Genomic DNA, 27,396 nt, shown 5'->3' with positions numbered 1-27,396 from the left:
TCCTCTGCTTACAATTATATAATGGAAACAGTTTGAGTAGAATGTTATATTTTTTAGTTAAACTTTAACACATTATTTAGCCTTTTCATATATATTGAGATGTTATATAAAACGCAATATGTTACCATCAACATAATCCCTAAAAAGGCTATTCCATATTAATGGAAAGCCCTACGAAAGTCAATATATTGTTTATATGATCTGAAGCATTTCTCTTCCTCCTCAGAAGGCACTAACATTTTCAATATTTTTTTGGTACTCACAGAATTCCACATAATTAAATACTTGTATGGCTCCTGGTTTGTGGAGCGGCGGTCCGACGGTTTACCGCTCTGCATTATATACAATTCTATACTGGTATGTTTCAAATATTGATGCATTTTCTTACATCATAGGTACCCAGTAAATTAAAGATCTGCTTTTTAAGTACGGTTTTGGGTATGTGGGTCGCTTAGAATGTTGGGGACATACATATGTTTATACATGTATATACTTTTAATCAGCGGGTAACTGATTGCATGACAAAACATTGGCACAACGATATACATAACTCTTCATGCTGTGACACTTACAAATATTTTAAATCACTGCTAACTCCTGAAAATAGTTAACAACCGACCTATACCCTTTAATTAAGAGTGGGACGACCACAGGCACGCTTCAGAGGCTTTAATCATAAATAGAATGTAAAACTAGGCAGACATTTACTACAATGCACAACGTGAAGAACGAATTTGTTTGCATTGTTACACACAGGGGCAGGTTGCGTTGTTTTGACACACCACGCCTCTGCCCGTAACTGTAACTTGTGATAATTGGCCAAAATATTTATTTTTTTTAATATTATAATAATTTTCTTAATATTAGTATTTTTTGGCCAAATATCACAAGTTACAGTAACCACATCATATTCTTATTAAAAAATGATAATGGGATTCTTCCTAGAAATGCTCAATTGACTATGGATGTAAACAAATTTCAACATTTAACATTTATAAATGAGAACGGACCTATCAAGGTTTATGTACAGTACAGTCAAGTATAAATTAGGTTGTTTGTAACCTACATTGCGGCATGTACTTTGTTGTTTTGAACTTTAACCTATACTACTCATAGCGTAAGAAAAATAGTCCTTTAAAAAATACCGTGTATCGAAATTTGTTTTGACAGTTCTGAAATAATTGTTAAAAGTCATTACCGTTTCCAAAAAAATCGAAATTGCTATATGTATTTTACCCGTAAGACAATATGTTTTTCTTTCCGATACGTTTTAAGACAAAAGTAACGATTGGACAGTGATTCGCTCAATTGAGGTATTTTCCTATTAACAACCAATCAGTCAGAAGTTAAGAAAAGGAGTTTCGGCGTAGGAATACTTTACCACGTTGAAAGGTTCTTCGGTCACTCTCTTGTCAAGGTATGGTGGAACAGGTTCTAGATTTTCGAGACGCTGAATTTTGTATCGTTTATGTTGAATTTGAACTGTTTCACTGCGTTATTGTTACTTTTCAGCACGAGAGAACTTCCAAATTGGAGTCAACCGTTTTTGTTGAAACTACTTAGGCCGGACTTTTGGACGCAGTACTGTAAGTTTATAGCTGTCAAAATTGTTTGTGACGTGGACATGTGTTTTTAATTTTATAAGTTTTATTTCGGTGTTTTTTAGGTTTATTTACTTACAATTTATTCAACTTATTGATTCAAAAATGTTTTGTCATTCACTTATGTTGCCAACCACATGTTTCGTAATTATTTGCTGATAATTCATGCTCAATCAATGAGCCCCACCCACTTATATCATATGACATTTATTATTGTTTTTTTGTGAAATCGTTCATTTACTTCATTCTTAAATTATAGTATAAGTACGTTTCTCTTTTGCTGCAACCACTATGAGTACTGTTGTTACATAAAAGACTTTCATAGCCAGATCAGAAAGGCTTAGTTAATCTCTTATACAGTATACATATTAATGTTGTCGTTTAATAAAACACTAATATTTATTGAAAACATTTTTGTGAATGTTTTTTATCTACCAGTGTAACACCGAAGCATTTAGATATATATGTTTTAAAAAACGTAAGATCTCTGTGTTATTTTATAAATATATAAATATCTAATGATATGAATGATGTGTGAGGGTGATTTTCAGCAGTGTATTTGGTATATCATGTACAAAAAGGTAGCTTGCAGTCACGTCCGTCCAACATTGCACTTGCTTATATGATTTGAGCTAATGAGTAAATAAGTGCTTTATGCAAGAAAATACTCCTGACAAAACATCCAGTATTCAGCATTTTGAAATTCCATATCTTTAACTTTAGTAGAGATATTTTCACAATTTACACAGTTCTGTAAATGATTTTTCAAGCTCTTTTTAACTTTTTAAGAGTATTATTTATGTAATTACAGTAAATGCACTTTAAAAAATCACAAATGGGTGAAAATAAAAAAATGAAGCCGTAGCGTGAAAAAGGGGTAAATTTTATACCACATGCAAGGAGTAAGTTATACAGTGAATAAGATAGCAAGAAGGTTCTAGTTACATATACCGAAAGGGCAAGTGGATTCAGAAACAAGAAAATATTGCAAACTTATTATTTTTGAAAAAAATATTTAACTTTTTGTAAATTGAATATCCTAATTTGATACATTTTATTTTTTTAAATGAAAGGTTTAAAGCTGTTTAAGCTCAATTTTATCATAAACAAAATGTATAAACAGCATTTTAACAGTAAACAGTCAACTTATTAAAGCAAAAAAGTGTCAAAAACAAAGTTTTTGTACTTTTATGGGTCTGTTTTTATACTTGTACCACTTGAAGTTTAATTAAATCAGTTACAGTGTCATTTCTAGTGGTTAATCTCTGCATTTTCAAAACCTCAGGATGTATGAATGAAGTGTGCCAAATTTTGTAACAATATATTTACATCTGTCAAATATATAGAAGTCATCATTTTCAACATATTTTGATATTTGGCATACACTTGGGACACAAATACACACTTATTTATAATTCAAGTTCAATGTCCTATAATGTTTGGAAATCTGTCTTGTGAATGTGTTGAGCTTTTGATTGTTTGTAACATGGATTGTTCTATTTGAATCACTTTAAAGCTGCACTCTCACAGATTGAACGTTTTGACAACTTTTTTATTTTTTGTCTTGGAACGAGCCAGTTTTTGCGTAAATGCATGGAAACAAGTTATATAAGACTGCCGACAAAAAATTAGATCGCAGATTTTTATATTCAATTTCAAAAATTGATGTTTTATGCCTTTTTCTTAAACCGTTAGTAACGTTTTAAGCCATATAACATTAATTTTTGAACAAAAATATGAAAGTCTGCGATCTGATGTTTTGTCAGCCATCTTTTATTATTGGTTTGCAGATATTTACATGTACCAAAAAATTTGCTCTTTCCAAGACAAAAAATTAAAAAGTTGTAAAAACGGTAAATCTGTGAGAGTGCAGCTTTAAGAGTTTCCTTCTTGGCACCAGTAGATGTCTTTTAGCTTCTGGAACTCCTTCTTAGACTTAAACGTCCTTCTTGCTTGGCAAAATTTTTAAATTATCATCTAAGAATGATACCATTCTGTGTTGCCACTTATTTCTGAAGTCTTCAACCTTTGTTCTATTTCTTATCTTGTCGCAGCTTTTAATACCCTTAATATAGATTATTCTTAAAATCAGAATATGCAAGATGACGCATTCTGATCCTGAGTAACCCGGTCTTCCCACTATATGTTTACTCTGAACATGTCTTTCAATTCTGTTGGATTCTTACTTACTTCCATGTTTTGAATCTCTGTTTAGATTGACCATTAACTTTTTCCTTTGTGTTGCATTTCGAAGAAAACTATCCATCGTATTGAATTATTCGTACATCGTATTCCTCAGAATCTTCAGGTAAAGGCAAGAGGGTCATTACCTGGAGATTCTGAGGAATACGATGTGTGAATACTTAAATACGATGAATAATTTTCTAAAGACCATTTTTTATCAAACTTTTCATTCTGCGCCTTTTTTTTCATTTTTGGGTCAGGTTTTGCCTTTGCAGTCTTGGCTTTTGGGGCTATTTCAGCTTTTTCATTCTGTACTTTTGCTTTCTCAACCTATCTCTCACTCTTATTTCTTTGTTATACTTCGGGCTATTCTTTTCTTTATCATTGTAAACTTTGTTCTCAAGGTTTTTCTTTTTCTGTAATTTCTTAGCCCTTGAGCTGTTTTAGATATTCATGGATCTGCTTGCGCGCTTTGTGTTAAATATTACTTAATATTTTGTCAGACTTTCCAAAATCAATTTCTGATTTATTTTTACTTTTAAGAGTTCTTCCGGTGTTAGAATTGAATTTCCCTGTCAGAGGAGAAGACATTTTTCACTTAAGTTGATTTTGCGAAGAATTATTGCTTGTTATATTTTGTATAATATCATATACAAGTTATTTTGTATGTCCCAAGTGTACACAAATAGCATTAACTTCAACCCGCTGGATTTTACCCTACAAAATCAACAGTTTTCAAGAGAATATGCATTCTTTTAAGCTATAAGAATAGTAACACACATTAAAAGAAGTTTGTCAATAAAAATAGACACTTATTTTACTTTTTTATTACCATCAAAATTTTGAGTTATCCATAATATTTTTCAAGTTTACCATTATAACATCTGAAAAGAAATTTCTGTAAGACATCTGCCACTAAATATTAAATGCTGCATGCATCTAGATGACATGTCATGTATATTTTTTGGCATTGACACCTGTTAATTAAACATGTCAAAAGCCATGTACACTTGGGACAACACATTATTTGCAGGAAAAAAAGTCATATGGCATAACTCTGTCAAATCTGTGTTAGGACTAATTTGTATGGTCCCCCTCTTACTAAGAATGTGCAAATAAAGCAAAACTTCATGTGAACAAGAAAAAAAATCATCATTTTTGCTAAATCGTACACTTGGGACACCTTTGAACACATTGTTCCATATAAAAAATAATGTGTTGTTCAGAATGGAATTTTTTGAAAAAATATTGAAAAAAATATAACAAACATCACTACTAAATAAAGAAACAAGACTTCATCTATTTACTGATACATTTCAATGCTGGAAGTAGTGTTTGAAAATCGGACTCCATTTGCTATCGATAATCGAATCGAATCGGACCAATTATTTCGATTTACTATCGAACAATAATTGAAAGTTCATAATATCAGTAAGAAATACATTCTTTATACATAGTATTATCATGATCATTTAAATGGTTAAACCTGAGTACGCAGTGTTCTCAATAAGAACCGGCTGCCGGCCAAAATGGACGGTTCAAATGGCAATTGGGCCGGTTAAAATTTGGAAAACTAAATGAATTTTAAATAGAATAAGTAGAAGCAGGTCGGTTACTTTACTCTTTGAGACGGTTCAACTGAAACTTATTGAGAACCCTGGTACGTGTGATTCTATAGTCTTGCCACTTGCATCAATAAGTAAATTTCCATAACCTTTCTGTCTTTTATAACTCAACGAAAAAACATAAAAACACAACAAAACTAATAATTGCATATTAATTGCAAAATGATGCACACCGCATCAAGTAAGTTATCTTATCATATTATCCATGTAAAAGCATATTAAATATTTGTGAACCAGCTTAACATTCAATAAACTGTTATATTGAAAATTTCATTAGAAAATCTTAATTTCATAAAACTTTCACAAAAAAGTAAATTAATGAATTACAAACGATACTAAAAAAAGTTTTAAAAACAGAATGCATGGAGCCGGGATCACGGGTAAGACCGGACACACTACACCATAGAGACAGGTTATTGAAGAAGGTTTTATGATTTATATAAACAATTTGTAATTTTGGGAGAGTTTTTTCGCAAAAGTGTTTACATGCACCGCATTTGTGTAAGAGGGTGACCTCCCATGTTAAAATGACTTCAACGGAAATTTACCAGTAACAAAAATTGACATTAACTCGACATTTATCACAGCAAAAAAAAATACGATGGTACCGGAAGTAGCATTAGCGACATCGATTTTGAACAACCACTATCGATTGTCGCCGACATAGCATTGTCAGCGACGATTAATCGATTGTACTCGATTATTGTTTCATCACTAGCTGGAAGTAGAAAAGAATCAATTGGCCGTTTTTGGAGCAAACTAAAACTGGACACCTTTCAATTTCTATTAAGCCATGTAGAATAATTATTCATTAATATTTGTTAAACCTTTGCTTACGCAATAACCAATACATTAAACTTCAGCATAAAGAAAACCTTGTTTTGATTTTATAGGTGGTTACGAAGTTATTTAAAGTTGAAAACATGATTTCAGTTTAATTTCTCACTAAAATCAGTACACTTGAAACAACAATCAACCACTATAAACCACATATTCTGAAGTAAAAAAATGACCAGTTTCCTATTTCAGCAAACAGTAAAAAGGAAATCAATGAAAGGCTTCATTTTTTTAATTTTCACCTAAATGTTGCTGGAGTTATGAAAGGTGCTGCACCTTTGTCAAATATTTCTTTCGTTGTGATTAAAACTTTAATATAATAAAATGAATGTGAATATAAATACATTGATTCAAACTTTACATATTTGGCAGTTGAAACCTAATATTACTTTTAATTAATCACATTTTCTGTCATGTTCATAAGGATTAAAATCTTCCCAGCATGATACACTGTGCTGGTTTTTTCAATAGCAATTTTTCTCTGGATTGCAGCACCCTGTCCTTTTCCCAACATGACTAAAAACCGTATTACTGTTTCATACCTTCAGACGTACTGTTCGACTCGGAACTGTTAAATTGACGCGAGTTCAGAGACATGGCTACTAATCCGGGAGTTATGGAAGACTACGGGAACGCTTTCCCAGTTCTGAATTCCAATCCAACTGATATGAGCAGCCCTCCGAATTTGTGGACCAACCTCCCCAAGATCCCTACTGTGAGGTCATCAAAATGCACCCAGGTGTGTGTTAAAAAATTGTATTACATATAATTAAAGAACATCATTTTCATTTAAGTCAACTTCTTACAAATATTTTTAGTGGTACCTGTTGTAAACTTCTATTCAGCAGAATGTTCTCACACATGAACACATTCATTTTGGTAGATGTCATGGTGACATTATGATACAATGGACATGCAAAAACATCAATACAGACAATATGGTTATCAATCTGACACAAATATGTTTTTAGATGACTTTACCACAGGGGTACAGTGACTAACAAACAATAAATAAAATGCTAGATAAAAAACCTGAATCTGATACAGATTTTTTCTGAAAGATAACAGCATAATACTACAGATATTACAGGTGAAGGATAATTGTTTGTTGTAAATTTTTGTCAATAATTAAAATTAATTGTTTTGATATAGATTTGGCCTTAAATCTGCCCTCGGTTATCAGATGAATGAAAAGTTCTTGTTTTTTTCATTAGCTGGTACATGACGTTTTATCCACATGTTCAGGAAATAGTCAATGAGCTAATTTATTGATACAGGAGCAAATACTTAGTTGATTGATATATTGAATGGATGACCAATCTTTACTTTCTGTTACAAAAACAACTTTTGTTAACTTCTATACAAGAATAATACACATATTTTATTCTAAATTTATTGTTCCAAAGTCAGGTGTTGTAAAACTTGTAAAATGACTGATAAGATATGTTCAAAGATCTTATGTAGTTATCAATAGGAAGGGCAGTTTAAATGTATTGAAAGTAATATCAAAAGTTTTCGATACACAGGTGTTCACTGTGCCATTGGCTGAGCGTAAGTTCAGGGATGACTTGGAGAACAGCTTTGGTGATGAAGGCAAACAGGCGGATGTCTGCAAGGACATCATGGCACGCACCGGGGTAAGGGTTTGGCTCTAATTTCTATGACTAGTGGTCCGGATGATGTATTTTTGTAAGGTTTAAACTGTAAAGTATTGCAAAATGCTTCTGTTTTAATTGCCAAGACTTGAGAAGCAAAATAACGCATAAGTGAAGATAAGTTTAAAAAAATTGTCCCTATATTAGGGATATTTTTGTATTTGTCCATAAATTGTTACCTGTTTTATAAACCAAATGTCTTGTTTCAAATAAAATATAAATTTGTCCCTGATTTAAGGTAACAATTGAGATGAGCTTGTCACGGGACCAGACGCTGACTGTGGTGGTATCTGGGCGTGAGGATCAGGTTAAGAAAGCCCGCCGGGAGGTCATGACCCGCCTACAGACACAGGTACAGGATACTGTGAAATATAAAATGCATCCCCCCCCCCCAAAAAAAATTAGGTGCATTATTTAGGATCGCGCTTAAGTTTAATATACTTGACATGCCGTTATAAGACGGCCAGCTTTATCCTGGGTGTCCTGAGTAATTGAGATATTTTTTATTGATTATTTCAATAATTTAGTGCTTCACGAAAATTGAATTAGTTTTTTTGGTTCAAAGCAGGTAACTTATTGAGTATGTCATATGAAAGTAGCGGTTTAATAAAAAAAAAGTGCCAACTGTTTCATTTTATAATAACATATTTCTATGCACAGGCAAACCAAACCATCCGTATTCCGCGTGAGCACCACCGCTTCATCCTCGGGGCAAAGGGACTTAAACTGCAGGAACTTGAACTGGTGACTGCTACCAAGATCACGATCCCACGCGAAAATGAAAACTCTGATGTCATCCGTATCATGGGAACCAAGGAGGGCATTGACAAGGCTATGCATGACATCCAGGTCGTCTCTGACATTCAGGTAGGGTTCGCGTACTGTTATAAGATTACATACTAGGTCTTGTAATCAATGGACTGTTTATATATGTACATTGGCTCGTTATTGCATCAACTTTCGAAAAATAGATCTGCCAGGCATACATATATTTTTGCTTTCATATTTTGAATATCATAATTATTCAGTGGTGCAGTTTTGCTTTAAAAATAGTACTTTATCATTAAAAAATTGTGGCATACAAGTTCTAAAAGGATTTGCTTACGCAGCATTTGATAAAATATTTATGGAAAATGAAATACATTGACACATATTATGCAATTTGGAATATTTCAAGAGTTCTATATAGTAACCCTTTTTTTCCAGTCTAAGCTAGCTAATGAGCGGCTACCAGTACAGAAAGTGTACCATCCATTCGTGTGCGGACCGAACAACTCGACGATCAAGCAGCTGATGGAGGAGACCGGTGCGAAGATCAACGTTCCACCACCAAGTGTCATGAAGGACGAGATCGTGGTCACCGGCGAGAAAGAGGGGGTCATGAAGTGCAAGGCCACTATTATGGCCATCTATGAGGAAAAGGTGGGAGATTTGATTAATTTTTACTGTTTTGGGAAGAGATGTTAGTTTCTTGGATTATGGCTTACTCTTAAATAAATTTTATTGGTTAGGATGGAATTCTGTGTTTTTAGAAGGCATCCCTCATTGATCAATAAAGCTACGCGAATGATACTCGTTGAATGATGTTGGAATTCGGTGCCTTTTCGCTTTACTAATTTCTGGAAGAAAAAAGTTAAGGTATTTTGATATGAATGATGTCAATTTTGGGGTTGTCAGTGTTCCTAGGTCATATCTAACAAAAACCCAGAAATTCAATAAAACTGTGAGCACATGTTGCCAAAGACTATATGCACATGTACAGGAAGGTCCATAATTCATGCTTTAATAATTGTCAAGTTGCGACACTCACTCCGAAGTGCTCTTGTCATGTTCTGTGTCATGAACATTCATGAGTTCAGTAACATTCACCTTTATTTTGTTTTTCCATCCCACAGTGCCGCAAGTGCCAGACAGTTTCCGTGGAGGTTCGCAAATCACAGCACAAATACGTGATTGGACCCCGCGGCTCAAACCTGCAGGAGATCCTAGCCAACACTGGTGTGTCTGTTGAGGTCCCGCCCCTAGACAGCTCCTCCGAGACAATCACTCTCCGGGGAGAACAGGACAAACTTGGGCCCGCACTGACCATGGTCTACTCCAAGGTTAGTAAAGGATTAAAAACGTTCTTGATACAAATTTATTTAAGATTGAGTGTGATAACAGCGTAAGCTGATATAAGTAATTCGAGTCATTTCTTGATAAAATTGTCAAGTTTTAAACTAGTTAATCTGATAACATCTGTTTGTTGGAAGTCTTATTTAGAAGGGTTTTATAACTTGCAGGCCAACAGCGTGGTGTTTGCAGATATCAGCGCCCCTGACTGGCTCCACAAGTACATCATCGGCAAGAAGGGCAGCACGATCCGCAACATCACCGCCAACTTTCCTAAGGTACCCATAGTGTTTATACATGAGTTTAAAAGGTTTATCGAGTTCAATTTTATGAACTTTGAAGTGAAGTTACCATAGGTATGTAATTGTTTTGATAGAATATTCTTGTTTTCGGATGTTCTTTCGTCTTATTACAAGATGGTGTTTATACTAAATATGTTAGTTAGCACATAGAAATCAGATCAGAATAGTAAATTTGAGTATTTGGCAGCCTCTGTAGTTTATTACCCCGCTCACAAATTCCTTGTTGTTGTCAGTAATTGAAGATGATGTGATGTTCTTTAATGGGGTTAGGGATTATATGGGTACCTGCCATTCCCACTGCCTTGTGTTTATGGTATTAAATATGAAACAAAAAAAGTTGAAAAGCTTTTCACTATTGGCTCTTGAATTGATAGGATACCAATGGGTGCTAGATGTGCCATGTACTGTGAAAGAAGTTGAACCTCAGAGTTGTTGGTAGTAACACATTGGATTATGTAACGATGTGCTGTTATCCAATGATGAAATGCAATCCTTTAATTGGTCAAATCAATGGTTAAAAAATGACGACAAGTATCATGTTAATTCTTTGCTATCGCAGGTGCACATAGAATTCACCGAGGGGGAGAATAAGATCCAGGTTGAGGGGCCACCGGAGGAGGTTGACGACGCTGTGAAGGCACTTCAGGACTTCTTGAGGGATCTACAGAGCCGTATGGACTTCGCAGAAATCGAGATTGACCAGCGATTCCACAAACACATCATCGGGAAAGGGGGAGCCAACAGTGAGTAAAAGTTGTTCAGTTTTAACCAACAGAGGGCTGAGCTGATAAATTGACGTTACTCCGTATAAAAAATTCCATTGAGTATTTGAATTTAGCTATTGTTATCTAACTGTAAAGTCTGGGCCGTGGCTCAATAAAGAGCATAAGGATTAAGAGAGTCAATTTCTAACGTACACTGCATTTCAATTAAAATATTTAATATAAGGACATTTATCCCATAAATTCTGCTTGTAACTTTACGTTTAACCCAAGCACTCCTAAGAAGTGTGATGTTTACAATACAAATACCTTATTAATACAGGGCCCAGTGTTTTGTTCATGAAGTAATTGTAAGAGTATTGCCTTTGGATTGAGTTTTGCTTGTAAATAAAGTTTGCTGCATATTTCAATTAATTTCAGTCATTGGTGATTTGAACCTAGAACCATTTATATTGACACTCCTTTTATGCTTAAAAGGGTCCTAGGTTGGTTTGAATAATCTTGCCTAATACTTCATGAGTTAAAGGGACTGCACCAGATTGGCACCAAAAAAAGTTTTTTTCTGTAATGAATATACCTAACTTGGTAATATCACGTGATAACATTGACTAGCCAATCACCCATAAGGAATGAATTCTACTAGGTAGACATACCCAGTCAACTTTTTTAATGGAAAAAAGCCCAAAAAACTGCAAAACTTAAAAAATTGTAAACTATGTGGTACTTCAGTTTATAGTAAGTTTCAATGCATTGTACACATAAATACCAAGTTTTCGACAATTTTCTTGCAAATTGGTCACAAATCTGGTGCACAGTTGCTTTAAAGGGAGGCAATAAACAGATGTAAGGCATTGTTTAAATACTTTCAATAATGACTGTCATACTACAGTTTAAAAGGACGAAAACCTTCATTTACAATTATGACTGTCATACTACAGTTTAAAAGAACAAAAACCTCCTTTTATAATAATGACTGTCATACTAAAGTTTAAAAGGACGAAAACCTTCATTTACAATTATGACTGTCATACTTAAGTTTAAAAACACGAAAACCTCAGTTTACAATAGTGACTGTCATACTTAAGTTTAAAAACACGAAAACCTCAGTTTACAATTATGACTGTCATACTTAAGTCTAAAAACACGCAAAACCTCAGTTTACAATAGTGACTGTCATACTTGGTTTAAAAGAATGAAAACTTTTGTTTACAATTATGACTGTCATACTTAAGTTTAAAAGGACGAAAACCTTCGTTTACAACAGTGACTGTCATACTTAAGTTTAAAAGGACGAAAACCTTCGTTTACAATAATGACTGTATACTTAAGTTTAAAAGAACAAAAACCTCCGTTTACAATAATGACTGTCATACTTAAGTTTAAAAGAATGAAAACTTTCGTTTACAATTATGACTGTCATACTTAAGTTTAAAAGGACGAAAACCTTCGTTTACAATAATGACTGTATACTTAAGTTTAAAAGAACGAAAACCTCCGTTTACAATAATGACTGTTGTACTACAGTTTTAAAGAACGTAAAACTCTGTTTTCAATAATGACTTTCATACTTATGTTTAAAAGAACGAAAAGCTCTGTTTTCACTAATGACCATCATTCTACGGTTTTAAGGAACAAAAACCTCTGTATTCCAGTCACAAAGATCAAGAATGAGACAAATGTTGCCATCAAGATCCCCTCAGACCAGGAGAATAGTAACACCATCAGAATAGAAGGAGAGCCAAACGGCGTCAAACAGGCGAAACAAGAACTGCTGGAGATGGCTGCTAGAATGGTGGGTCCATATTTGTATTTGTGTTTATATATGGTTGGCACAGCAATTATTTAGTAGTATTCAAATTGTCCTTGAAAGAAGAAACGGTCTGCAGTTTTAGAATAGTTGGTCATGAAACTTGTTATTATACTTCATTTTTGAATGATTTCTGACCCAATACCATTCACTTGCATTGAAAGTTTTGTATGCTTTATATACATCAACCATTATGTGCATTTGTAAAACCATGGTTTGATACACACTGATGCATATGGCCTTAAATGTTTTTAAAATATCAAATTAAAACACTTATAATGGGACAGGTGCTACCAAAAATATGGAATCATATTTTAAAATTAGGTTTTTGAATTACTCTTCAGATTTAAGTTAAAGTATTGTACATGTATTCTCTGTTGTTTTTCCAGGAAAACGAGAAATCACGGGACATTCTGATCGAGCAGCGATTCCACCGGATGTTGATCGGGGCCAAGGGAGAAGGCATTAAAGCCACAAGAGACAAGTTTAACCAGGTAAAGATTTGCCTTAAACTTCATAAAATTAAACTTGATAATCACATTTGGACCACATAAATAGGTGTTATACATATTAGTGCTCCAGCTGAGTCGAAAAGAGCAGGGTGCTAATTCAGAAAGGCCACTTGTAATGCGCATTAAATGAGCCTTAATGGGACACATGCAATGGCCAATGTTCATTTCTTATTGTGTAAGTGATGTAACTACTTTCAATATTAATTATTTGTTATTACACCGTAGATGTTATCTTTACTTTTAGTGTGAAAATTATGCATATTTATTATTTTTATACTTATTTCTGAAAATTGACTCTTGTCAAAGAAAAGGGCTTAGCAGGGTGTAGTAAAATGGCTGCAGGGTGCTGGAAAAGGGCAGCAAGTACCCCACCCTGCCTAGCTGGAGCACTGTTTATAACTTGGTTTAAACAGGGTTTTTTCATGGCGGAAGAACAACGAATGACATATAAATGGATGATTCAATGTCACACATAATTTTTTCTCCTTGCAGGTACAGATCACGTTCCCTGACCAGGGTAAGAAAAGCGATGTGGTGACCTTGCGAGGGCCCAAGACGGATGTGGACAAGTGCTTCCAGTACCTCACAAAGATGACGCAGGATCTGGTATGTGCTATAGCTTGATGTCCTTCTGTAAATTAAAAATTTGGTACTAATATACTATATTATGTACTATATGAAACTTGCATAAGTTGTCCACTGGCTATCATTAGACTACTTTGTACATTGAACTGTATGATTGGTAAGTAAAAATCCTTGGATAAATGTTGACCTAATCTTTTCATTTAACCTTGTTATCTTTCACAAAATCCAGATTGCAAGCAACTACCAGGCCCAGGTGCACATCTTCAAGGATTTCCACAAGGTTATCATTGGCAAGGGTGGAGCCAACATCAGAAAGGTAGGAGGATCAATATATATAATTATAGGCAGGAATAAGCTCTGACAGCTTGCATAACATTGCAGTCTGCTCAAAAATACAATTGCGATGTGCTTGAAAAAATCAGATGACTTATTCAGTTTGGAATATAAAATGTTGAAAAAAGTTCAAGACCTATGTCCAGTGTAGCATGCATTCAAGAGATTTTACAAAACTCAGGTTTTTAGGTATGAGCATTTCATGCAGTCTGACAATACACTTTTGAGTTCTGTAAATCAGTGATTTGATAATACTATACCTATGGGCATATCCTTATTTCTATCTCTGAGAAATTTTCATTAGCTGTGTTAATTGAACACAGTATTCAGGGCTCATCCTAGACAGAAATTTTAGGGAGAAGTGAGAAAGGGGGAGGGTGCGGGAGGGGGTATCCCCCTCTTACAGGTCGGAAAATTTTGAGATTTTAAATGTCAAATGGTGGGTTCTGGTGTGCCCTGGACAACTTTTCTATGCAATTAAATAGGTGTTTAAATTGTTTTAAAATAGTCATACTGGTTTTTAGTTAGATTAATTTGTTGTATATATCTTTAAAAAAAAAAAGTCAAGTTTCAAACATTTTATTACATGCAAACCTATCATGCACACATAAATATATATCTGAATTTAAATACATGATAAATAAATAAAATAAGCTAATAAATACAAACAAAACTAGCTGAAATCAAACAACATGACATCAATTGTAAAAAACAAAAAAGTAGTCAATATATCATCACATCCTAGTTCTCAAAACAAGAAGCACTATACACTTGATCAGTCTACACAATGTAGGTCTAAAGGTCAGCCGAGATCAGCACCTATGGCCCCAGCAAGCTGGAGGTGGTACTGAAATTCCACCTTGGGAAGCTCCCGCTTGGCCAGGTGGTAGGCAGTCTTAAGGAGCTTGACCCCAAGCTTGTCATCCTTGGACAGTTTGGCCAGTACAATTTTCTTCATGGGTTCCTGGGAACTCAGAACTGTCTTTTCCAAGGTGGCCTTGTGCTGATTTGCTGAAAATACACAAAATATTTCACAGTATCTCATCATTTTCAGCTGTCATTTAAAATAATTTGGGCATATATTACAACATGTTTTAAAATATATTAAGCCAGACACCTTAAAATTAATACCACTTTGAATTGATTTATCTGCGGACTAAGCAATGCTTCTATTGTTTTAATAAATACTTACACCAGCCATGTCTCTGATGATTGGTTGTTTTTGCTGGTTGGTCATGTCCACGGGCGTAGGCGTTGTCCAACTTAGCACCTCTACAAACTTCGCAGTGCCAATTTCGATCATGTCATCACTTTCAACACCGTCAGCTTTACGTTTCAGGCCTGGGGAATCCCGCAGAAGCCACGTAGAAAGCATGATTACTATTCAACAGAATCCAAAATATCTCGTATATAGAATATTGATGTGAACCGTTCGAAGAAAAAAAAATAATGGAAGCATTTCTGAAATAAAAAAAAACAACAAACCTGGAACTGTGATTTGCGCTTGCCCTTCTCGCTAACTTCGCGATAATCACATCCAATTAAGTTCATTTGTCATCAGTGCACATCGTTTAAACCGCTATTGTCATAAAGTATAAATCCTAATTGGCACTAATTGACATTTACAAACATCGGCAAGTGTAAAAATTAATCCCTTACAATTTTATTACATCGATGACGTAGCACATGTACACAAAGTCAATGGTGCAAACACGTGCCTCGATTGAATAAAACAAGCGTTCTCATTGGCTGAAGTCAATGGAGCATATTTACTAGGTTTAACACGATTGGCTGTTTGTCAATCGAGCTGACAGGCGGGAGGCGGAGTCGCTCTGTTTTGACAAGCGTTAGTTCTTAGCGATATCGACTTTTTGATCTTTGAAAAAGTCGGCGAAGTTGACTTCGCTTTGATCTTAGAAAATAGCGAAGTTGCCGCGGGCAGGGCGACTTAATCACCTAAGTCGCCTGGTAGGATGAGCCCTGGTATTGTGGTTTTATACTCGAATCTTGTTGAGTCAAAAACACAAGGATCTTAAAAAAAGAAGACTATATTAACAAGACAACATTTCTGCCAAAGATTTTATTAAAAACTCTGGGATCTTTTCCAAATAAGTCAGACTATGTACTACAATTATGTAATAAGTGAAGTTGTTTACTGGTGTCCACCTCTCACTCAAGCAGTTGTAAGATACCAGGTGAATGGTTTCATGTTATTCCAAATTGTCTGGACTTTTCAAAATGGACACTAGTTCTTGGCTGGTATTCATTTAACATCAAGTAATTTCTTAACTTAAGTCATTTTTTTTAAATTTTCAAAATCAAATTAAATGAAAAATGTGTTTTTAACATAAAAGTAGGTATTTTCAATCGGCAATGCCAATAAAGGAATTGAGAAATTATTAAGCCATTATTGGTTTAAATGGTTTAAGACATTACATGAATACGACCCCTGGTTTCTATGCATGAAACAGACCCCATCATGAGTCGATAGGGCTAAATCTTTCGGCTTCGTCACAATCTATGTACACGGATATGGTATCTCTGTTTGCGTACTGTATGTGAATAAATCTTATGACCTCCTTTTTTCAGATTCGTGAAGAGACTGACACGCGTATCGACTTACCCAACAAGCCCTCAGACTCCGACGTAATTGTCATTACAGGGGTGAAGGCTAACGTGGAGGCAGCCAAAAAGAGGATTGAAGACATTCAAAAAGAGCTGGTTGGTGTTCTTATAATGATAACTCAGCGTTTATGTATGCCACATTTTAATAACTGGCTTGAAATAAGCCACTGATTCATGAACGTGACAAACAAAGATATTGTAAAAACAGTCATAGATGTGCTTGATCAATTGATCACAATATTTGAGAGCATGTCAGCTAGTTCAATCAGATATAGTATTGATATAAATACTGATGTCGTCATACCCCTTAGGGTTGATGCAAAATAAATGTCAATTTTTCTCCATATAATACAGGAGTGTATTGTCATTACATTTTTCATGTTTTCTATATACAGTAGATCAGGGGGTTGTGGATATATTTGCTGTTTACACTGTTTACTTGCCAGGCTAACATCAAGGAAGTGTCTGTGGAAGTCCCGCACAAGCTGCACAACTCCATCATCGGGGCGAAGGGCCGTCTGATCCGCTCCATCATGGACGAGTGTGGTGGTGTGATCATCCGTTTCCCTCCAGAGGGCAGCACAAGCGACAAGGTGACCATACGGGGACCAGCGGAGGACGTGGACAAGGCTAAGACTCAACTGCAGGAGCTCTCCAAGCAAGTTGTGAGTTGCGAGTATTATCTGTTGATTATTGCCGATTTATGCAATCATTTTTGTTATTTGAATTGATGGTACAAGTATGGAAAGTTAAATACCAGGGGCGGTATTCATTAAACTTCTTGTAGTAATTTTCCTAACTTAAGTCACTTTCCTTATTTTAGTATCTCTTTAGTCATATGAAATAATACATAAAGGATCTTTATTGGCCTAATTGAAAAAAAAAAATCTTGGATGTTAAATCACTTACACATTTCTTTAAATTTTGCTATCAAAAATTTAAGAAATCAACTTAAAAGTTAGGAAATGACTGAAGATGCTTAATGAATATGGGCTTAGTTTAAAATGTGGTTGAGTTAAATTAAAATTGTATTAATTGTTCAGGCAATTCATGTTATGTTGACCTTTTATTTGCATAGTCATGTTATGGCTCTAACTTTTTCAAATTTAATTTTCTATAAAAGTACTATAGTACAAAGAGTTAAGGGCTATTCCATTTAAACATAAAACCCCCCAGTGGGAAGGCACTTTTAAAATAAACCACCCCAACAAAAGCAAATTTACCCTTTCATGGTAAAAAAAAAAGATACCCACCCATATACTATTTAAATAAAAATCACCCCCCTGCCCGCCCGCCCCATGGGTTATGGTTACTGGTTTAGCTCTAACCTTAACATTCCAGCAAACCACCAGCAATGTTGAGGAGATCCGTGCTAAGCCAGAGTATCACAAGTTCCTGATCGGTCGAGGAGGTGCGAAAATCCGAAAAGTACGGGAAAATACTGGCGCTCGAATTATCTTTCCGGGACAGGATGATCAGGACCAGGAACTGATCACAATCATCGGAACCAAGGAGGCTGTTAAAGAGGCCAAGGCGGAAATTCAGGGGCTTATCAAGGACCTTGTAAGTTATCAGACTCTTGCCATTTGAATGTTTTGTTTTAGGTCATGACTTGAAAGTTAGTATGTTGTGTAGAAATTCAAATTGTTATCTATACACTAAAATGTTAAAGATATTCAGTTCACTGTCAACTCGCATTACAATTCACATTACAAAACCATGGTCAAAACACCGCTTAACATTTGTTCAAGCTTGTGACTTTCATTCTTGATTTGTTCGTCATGAAAACATTATATCATCATACACTAAGATTAAACCTTAAAAATAAATGAGAAAAAAAAATGATTAAAGCTTATTTCTCAGTTTTGCAACAAAAAAGTATAAGTACAGAGAGTCTTTGGGCCCAAATTTCAGAGTCCAGCCCTTTAAACACTTCAGTGACATCAGTTTTCTTCCAATTCTAGGATAACATCGTGGAGGGAGAGGTAAACGTGGACCCCAAATACCACAAGCACTTTGTGGCTCGACGGGGTGAGGTTCTACGCCAGATAGGGGATGACTTTGGGGGCGTGACCGTCAGTTTCCCCCGCAGTGGGGTGAAGAGTGACAAAGTCGTGATCAAAGGGGCCAAGGACTGTGTGGAGGGTGCCAAGAAGAGAATACTTGAGATCGTGGCTGACCTGGTCAGTACTGTGGATGATAGTTATTCTTCTTTATTATGTAGCAAGAACCATAACTCTGGCACTTTTTATTGTTGTTTTGTACCCTTTATTTATTTTTGCTCTTATATTAACATTGCTGGAGACATACTGGTTAACAACTTCTCAAAGCCCAAGGACCCTTAGGGGCGATGACTCCCTCGGTGTATTCAATTAACGCTTTTGTCATTTCCTAGCTGAAGTCACTTTTATAAGTGTTAAGTATCTCACCTGATATATGATATAATTAGCTTATAATATCTGTAGTACTTTATTTTCATTGATTTTATTCAGAAATACATACTTGAATGTAAAAACACTTTAGTTATAATTTGTTAAGTTAAGAAATGACTTAAGATGTTTGTCGAACATCTCCAGATTTTGAGCTAAAGGAGAACATTTCAATATGTATATCTGGTTCTTGCTAAAGGGTTTTGAAAGGGTGCTGCAGCCCTGTCCTTTTTTGGAAGCACCCTCCTGCCCTCATGGAGACCAATATGTGCACCCTCCTGCCTTCAAAGAATCAAATGTTTAAGATGGTCAAATCTTTCTTAAGTTTTGATTACAACTTGAAATATGATTATGAATTCAAACAAACTTTACTTATTTAGTAGATGAAACCTAATATTACTTAAAATGAGCAATTTCTAACATTTCTATGAAATTCATAATTCTTTAATTATTCACTGCCTGATACAATGTGCCCTTTTGTTCTTCAGCACCCTGTCCCTTTTCTGCAGCACCCTGTCCCTTTTCTGCAGCACCCTGTCCCTTTTCTGCAGCACCCTGTCCTTTTCAAAAACCTGGCTGAAACCTTAGTATAAAACTTCTGCTAGTATTTAAAGTCCAATTTGAATAACAAATAAAAAAATCTTTACCAACAGGAAGCCCAGGTGATGATAGAGTGCGACATCCCACAGCAGTTCCACCGTACCGTGATGGGGGCCCGCGGATCTAACGTTCAGGAAATCACATCAACCTTTGATGTGCAGATAAAGTTCCCTGACCGACCCATTGCTGACAAACCACCAGCAGAGAAACCAACCAATGCAGGTATGGACAGAACACATTTTGCAGTTCTAATGAGATTTCGGTGTTGTGTTATGCTATATTTATAGTAAGAACAGAAAGAATGCAATTTATTTTTATAATATTGAAGGAGCTCTCCTATGTGTACATCTTAATACTGGGTACCTTGATCAGGGTTAAAAAATGGGCTATCTGAGCCCGATTCCATTCATCAGGGACAATGTAAACCTTAATCAGTGATGATGATAAAAAGACCGTTAAAGCTGCACTCTCACAGATTTACCATTTTGACAACTTTTTAATTTTTTGTATAGGAATGACCTAATTTTTATGTAAACATCTGCAAACCACTGCTTTAAGACTGCTGACAAAAGATCAAAGAGCATATTTTCATATTTCTGTTCGAAAAGTAATGTTTTATTATCAATTTTTAAACTTAAATATAAAAATCTGCGAACAGATTTTTTGGTCCTTCATACTCAAAGTAAGCAAATTTTCAGGATTGGAATTATCGGTCATTATCATTCAATCTTTAAACATAACATCCTTTATAACACTAAGATGAAATATCATCTCAGGGCACAGAAAGACTGTACAAATATAGTTCATATCATGCGTTTTCTGTGTCAACAGGCACGTTATTTTCACTCTGTATTACCGGTTTCATTTTTGCAGGCGATGCAGGTGATGCTGCTGATGCAGGTGAAGCACCTGAGATGGTTAATGGGGAAGCTGTGAACGGCGAGGTGAAGAGGAACAACATTATCACCATCACTGGCAAGGTGGATGCGTGTGAACAGGCCAAGAAAGCTTTACTGGTAAGGTCTTGACTTTTACTTTTATAACTTTTACAGTGAATCACTGTTTATATCAAGTTGGAAGTCTCGAAACCAAATTAATTAAAAGTATTTAAGCAGAAATCAAAGAAAAATTCGGACAACAATGCCACCAGACAAAGCAATCCCTAAGCATCTGCCATGCTGTGCATACCACACAAAATCTTATGAAGGGCATTATAAAAGTAAAAGAGTGATCATGATCAATAGAATACGCCCATCAATTTAATAGGTCAAAGGTCATTATGGTGACTTTTACTACAAAAATTACAAACACTTGTTTCTATCTATAGCTTTTGAACCACTTAAAATCTGCATTGGGTATTGTCTATGTGGGTCAATAGGTTAAAGGTCATGGTCATGTTTACTAGAAAAAAACTGGGCATTTAAGACAGACGACAAATGCAATTCAAAGAAATCTTTGGAGTTAAGAACTTATAATCTATCATTGTGAATTATTAAATTATTGAAGATAAAAATTATATCATGCAAGTATTGACTTCCTGAGTGGTAAATGTGTATTGTCAACCTGAGGAAATACTGTCCACTGAGGCTGACCTTATATACCAAGAGTTGACCAGATGCACTCGCCCCCATGAGGAAGTCGAGATTTACTTTTGTATGCTGAAAAAGATTTCCTCTCATATAATTTAATAACCACAACTATACCTAGTGTTTTTGATAAAATGCATATTGTGTAGGCCTTGGAATACCATGTTATGTGCAAACATAGAGGACTTTGTTATTAGCAGAACTATTTTTAGGAGGAATGATGTTGGAAAACAAGACATTTGATACCTATTATGTTTTTTAATCATGGCAATTCATAACCATTATTTTATTGTTTGCAGGACCTTGTGCCAATCACGAAGGAGGTGATTGTTCCGTTTGACTTCCACAAGAACATAATTGGCCAGAAGGGACGTGACGTGCGCAAACTGATGGATGAGTGTAACGTGAACATTTCCATACCACCGCAACAGCAGCAGAGCGACGTCATTAAGGTATGGAAGCTTTGATGTGTTTTATTTGCTCGTTTGATTTTGATGAAAGACAGAACTTGATCATTGTCATGATTTTGATGAAAGACTTTATCATGGTCAATGTCAAGCTGAAATCAGTAATGACTGATGGTTAATTTCGAATTATAACCTAATATTAAATATAGATTTAACAGTTTAAATGAAAGAACCCTTTTATAGTTCATATGAATCACTCTAACTACATTTCCTTGGCAGACACCACAGTTCTATTTCAATTCTAAGAGGGTAAGAGTCCTGTGGCAGGGATTGAACCTCTAAGTTTTTGTCGAGTTAACAATGGGCAGGGTGTCTAAAAGTTTTAAACTTCAATCAGCCTTGGTAGCATACAATAGGACCCCCCCCCATTAAATGAACAAATTTTAGACTGATTTTTTACCATTTTCTGTTTCTGAAATCGGTCCAGCTTGGTCAAAATTGGTCAAGACCAGCAAATTGTTGGATTTTAGAAGTCCTGTATATGCATTATGGCTAAATCCATCTGAAATAGAATTTTGAATTGTATACAAAGCAAATAAATAATGAATTTTACTGATTTTAGGTGACAGGTCCACCAGCAAATGTACAACGGGCCGAGGAAGCCCTTGCAGCCAAGGTTAGCGACCTTGAACTTGACAAGGAGGATCGGCTGCTGAAGAGCTTTGAGATCAAGGTTGAAGTGAGTCCCGACTATCACCCAAAACTCATCGGCCGTCGTGGGGAGGTGATTAACAAGATACGCAGCGACCACGATGTTCGCATTCAGCTGCCGGAGAGAAATGACGAGGACCAGAGCGTGATTAGGATCATCGGCTACGAGAGGAATTGTGAAGCAGCACGTGATGAGATCCTTCGTATGGTGAAAGATTATGTAAGTGACTAGAAACAGCAATTTTTCTGAGGGGTTTGAAATCAGTATTTATGGTATTATTACTTACCCAGCTTAATGGGCATATTAATATCTAAGGTTCTAAATTTCCTATGTGAGAATATTGACCCGGTAGTCATTCCTGAGAAATAAATCTTTTTTGTATGGAACTTTCTCAAAATACAGTTGTAAGCTTCTCTGTTTTTCGAAAGCTTTGCTGTCATCAAAATCTCTTATAATTTTCAAAATCTCTCATAATTTAAATATCATTCAAGACTTTGTACACATGCTCGAAATTACAACTTTCTTAAAACTCTCAACTCCATTAAATGGCAACATGTTGATAATTGTCATTTTCTTAACTGTGTGTGCATTCTTAATACTGGCTACTAATACATTTGCAAAGATATGTAGCAATTTAACGAAAATATGATGCAAACATATTTTCAGTTTTTTAATAAAATAGTTTTAACATTGAAACAAGCCCATGATATACCCATAAGAACACTGTTGCTCTGATAACTCCTCACTGAGTAAATTGCAGCTCTCATATAATGAGGTGCCACCAAGGATACCCGTAATTGTCACCAATTTTATCAGTAAACCTTATTCATACTACAGGAGGACCAAGTTCATCTTGAGGTTCGTGTAGACCACCGCATACACTCCCGCATCATCGGGCAGAAAGGGCGCGGTGTGAGGCGTATCCAGGACGACTTCAAGGTGGATCTCCGCTTTCCTCGGGGTAACGACGACAAAGACATACTCGTTATCAGCGGTGCTGAGGATGACGTCTACGAGTGTAAAGACCATCTTCTCAACATGGAGGAGGAATTTGTAAGTTTTCAAAGACATTTTGTCAAAAGACTTGCCTTAGCCCAAAGCTCAGTCTTGTAAGATCTGCATGATGGATCTGGTAAAAATAGAACAACATGATTACAGTTAATAGCAAAAGGTACGGAAATTTAGTTTACAATCTGGTAGAAGCTCGCACTCATTTGCAAAGTCTGGTATGTCTGTGATTACAACATGATGAAAGTTCAGTTTTTACAGAATTAAAACCTCATTGTTTTGCTTTTAGTTGCAAGATATCATCGATGATGAATACCTGAAGAGCCTTCAGAAGCCCAGCAGGATTGAGCCCGAGAGACCCAAGAGATCCGAGAACCCGGGCTTCTACACTAAGAATGCCCCATGGGATAAGGACGATGGCTCCGCCCCAGATACCAGCAGCACGTCAGAATTTCCAAGCTTTCCTGGTGCTACAGGGGGCTCGGCTGTTGCTCCGAAATCATCCTTTGCTTGGGGACCCATGCGCAGAAAGTGAGGAATATCTGTGCAATTTTAATACAGCTATATCAACTTAAGAGTCCTCATTTGTTTATGCAGAAACTGTTTGCAAGGGTTTGGATTTAGCTGCTCTGTTTTGTTTATGAGGTATTTTTATTACTTTTGTTGATGATATTCCTTTTTACCAGTTGTTGCCGAGTGATTTGTGTTTGGTTAAATGCATTTAAAAGAGGATAACAAGATTTTACAATACACTCAACAAAATTAGTAAAGGGCCACCTACTGGTATTAAAACAGTTGTTTTATTTACATTCAGTAACCTTTCAAACAGGCTTTAGGCAGAAGTCTGCTGATCTATATCAATATTTTAACATTATATATCAGTAGTATGAGTGACCCTTAATTAATTTTGTTCAGTGTATATCATTATTTTCAAATGATCAGGTAAAAATACTGACGATAATTTAAGAATAAAGTAATGCATAATTTTGAATGTCGAAGAGTTTACCCAGTGCATACAGATGCTGTTTTTATGCCAAATATTTTTGGTGTCGGTGTTTTAAAGCACATTTTTCATTTCATTTTTAAGAGGCCGGGATAAACTTTGCTAATTTACAGTTAATATGGGTCGCTTAAGAACTTTCAGGTTATACTCATTTTCAGGTTAGCGAAGTATCAAATAACGCCATAATTTGCTAGAAGTTTAAAGTCATTATTTCTGTTGTATGTTTGTAACTAAAGACAATCAAGTACACCAATTATGTTGTCTTTAAATTGCAAAACACACATTTCTTTTTGATTTATATAAATGTTAAGAATTATTTAAGATGTTAATTAGTGGCATACATTTTTTGAAAAATGCCTACCGGTATCAGGATTTATTTTTAGTGTTTGTTTGGTATGTATTCATTGTTTACCGAAGTTGTATTTCAATGAGGTTGTTTTAAGAATAAAAAGAGAATTATCCTAAAGCTAGTCATAAAAGTAATCTTTATTTTTGAGCTTTAACTGGTCTGCTTGGCATGTTTAACCCGGGCTTTCTAAAACATAATTCTGTGTTATATAATGACCAGTATGAAACACTAAATTCAGCATATGGCCAGCATAAAGGAATAGTTTGTTTGGCGTTCACCTGTCTAACCCTTATATTGATGTGTTGGTAGGTTTTTTTTGTATGTTTCTTTTACTACTAGGACCCAAACCCTTCATTCGGTTTAAAAAAAAAGTAAAACAAAAATGACCTACGAAAAGGCGAAACAAACTACTTTCAGGTAGCCAATATTTTTGTGATTCAGTTGGGGAAAGCCAAGCAAACTTTCATTAATTATGGCCTTGAAGTTCTATTTTGGTCTGAGAAAAAAATATTAAAACCACGAAAAGAATGAACTATTTGACGAAGTTTGTTTGTATAATTGTATAGTTCAGGCTTGACCTCTGTTTTATTTTAATGATAGATTTTAATCATTATCAATCAGCCTAATATTGTACGACACTGCTGTAGTTACATTGGATGAATGTCAGAGCAAAAATGAAATACTTTGGATTTTATGAACTTATTTATGCATGAAATATTTACACCAAATATTTCAAATTCATTGTTGTTGTCCAGTAATCGTTGACATTTGCAGGGGTTTATTAGCTCGGGATTGATAGTAATTTCAAGATTTAGAGCTTTTTACTTCAAACTATTGTACACTTATAAAGATCATTCTGCGGATACGTCAAAAACAGTAGCAAACACCAATAACTTCGGAAAGAATTTCAAAACAGGGTCCAAGCCCCTTGACGCTTTTTGGGGCATGAATCGCTCAAACTCCCGGCTATTTTTGTCAGGATTGGCAGTTATCGGCCATTAGAACCCCTGCACAGCTGATATATGCATTTCTCTGTGTGCAAATTGTGTATAGATTAGCAAAAAGGTTGTACTAGATTTTTGTATTAAAATTCAATGAATTGCTAAATGTCAGTTAAATGTCCTGTAATGCTCTTTTTCGCCTGTTTTTTGTGAATGAATTAGAGGGCTCAATGGAAGAAGGTTGTGACTCCGAATAAAAAAAATAAGGAGTTACCTCCACCTTGCTTTGATTCCTCAAAAAATGATTTGTTAATGAGAATATAAACTGTTGAGTATTTTAGTCATATGTTTATCCTTAGTTTAACAAGATATTGTTAATGTTATGTTTTTCAGAGCAAGTTGATCGTAACTGTTTTTTTTATTTAAACTTCGCTCGCATGATTTATCAGTTAAATTGTAGTTATATAAATGACGTTTAAATGAAATTATATAAGTCAGTGGTACTGTAGATGACTTAAATTTTCGTAAGGTCTTTTTTCACATTTTTGTTCTTGTATATTTCACACAGTTTTAAATCTGTGACTTACAGTATTGAAGCATCTGAATGCAATGGTACAGAACATTGAATATTTTTCTTGGTCATTCATGGATTCACGAAATATCCCAAAAATTTACGTTCACAAAATGCAGTGATTCTTAATTGAAAAGACCTGCTTGATTCTGCTCAATAGATGTTGAATGAAAAAAATATATGCCTCTGAATAACAACTGTTTGAATAGTGAATTAATACAACATGACCAATGTCATGTATTGTAGAGTTTCAAAAGCGAATTACTACAATTTGTTAAATGTAATGTATTCCCCCCACCACCCCATCCCATACTGTGTAGTCTTAATGTTCTCTGGTTTTGAAACCTAATATGACCCATTTTTAATGCATGAACATTGGTTGGAGGGAGATCATAGTCACATATTGGTCTGCACCATTTGTTATTACATGTGACACATATTGTTAAGACATTCATGGAGGGATCAGGGCTAAAGGGACGTAACTCCCTGGATTAGTATATGGAGTTACGTCCCTTTTAAACTGAAACCTCAACACATATTGCATGTTCTTTGTGTTCATTATTTTACTTGAGTTTGGAATTTTTTACCACGGTAAACTCTGACCCAGCTTTACGTCTAGGGTGATTTACCAAGAAACTTTGGTTCTAGCTTATGTGATAAAATAAGTATTTATTAACGGCAAAGTATATTATGGTAATAAATTGAAACACAGGTTTATGCATTTCATTGTTCACCCATGTATTTTAAATGATTCTAAATGAATTGTATGTTATGTAAATTGCATTATATTTTGGAATAAGGATTTTGTTGAGATAGTGAGCTCTATCTGATGTACTATGAACGATAATGTGAATACCACAGTATAAATAATTAAAACTTGAAAATTAGAA

The 27,396-nt window shown here is 35.1% G+C and overlaps 1 protein-coding gene across 1 annotated transcript; it reads left to right on the top strand.

The window, feature by feature from the left end:
- Positions 1-1,512: 1,512 nt before the first annotated feature.
- LOC128246709 (vigilin-like) lies at positions 1,513-27,396 on the top strand. Its single transcript, XM_052965063.1, has 23 exons — positions 1,513-1,586; positions 6,796-6,986; positions 7,774-7,884; positions 8,141-8,254; positions 8,563-8,769; positions 9,109-9,324; positions 9,798-10,004; positions 10,185-10,292; positions 10,876-11,059; positions 12,691-12,830; positions 13,235-13,339; positions 13,850-13,963; positions 14,172-14,258; positions 16,865-16,996; positions 17,347-17,565; positions 18,242-18,463; positions 18,865-19,083; positions 19,983-20,151; positions 20,803-20,945; positions 21,815-21,967; positions 22,545-22,853; positions 23,472-23,687; positions 23,932-27,396. The coding sequence occupies exons 2-23, from the start codon at positions 6,843-6,845 to the stop codon at positions 24,175-24,177; spliced, it is 3,765 nt and encodes a 1,254-aa protein (XP_052821023.1). The 5' UTR covers positions 1,513-1,586; positions 6,796-6,842; the 3' UTR covers positions 24,178-27,396.

Source organism: Mya arenaria, chromosome 9 (genome assembly GCF_026914265.1).
Source record: "Mya arenaria isolate MELC-2E11 chromosome 9, ASM2691426v1".
Taxonomy (NCBI): domain Eukaryota; kingdom Metazoa; phylum Mollusca; class Bivalvia; order Myida; family Myidae; genus Mya; species Mya arenaria.
Note: the sequence above shows the minus strand (reverse complement) of the source record. Positions and strands in the feature narration are given on the sequence as shown.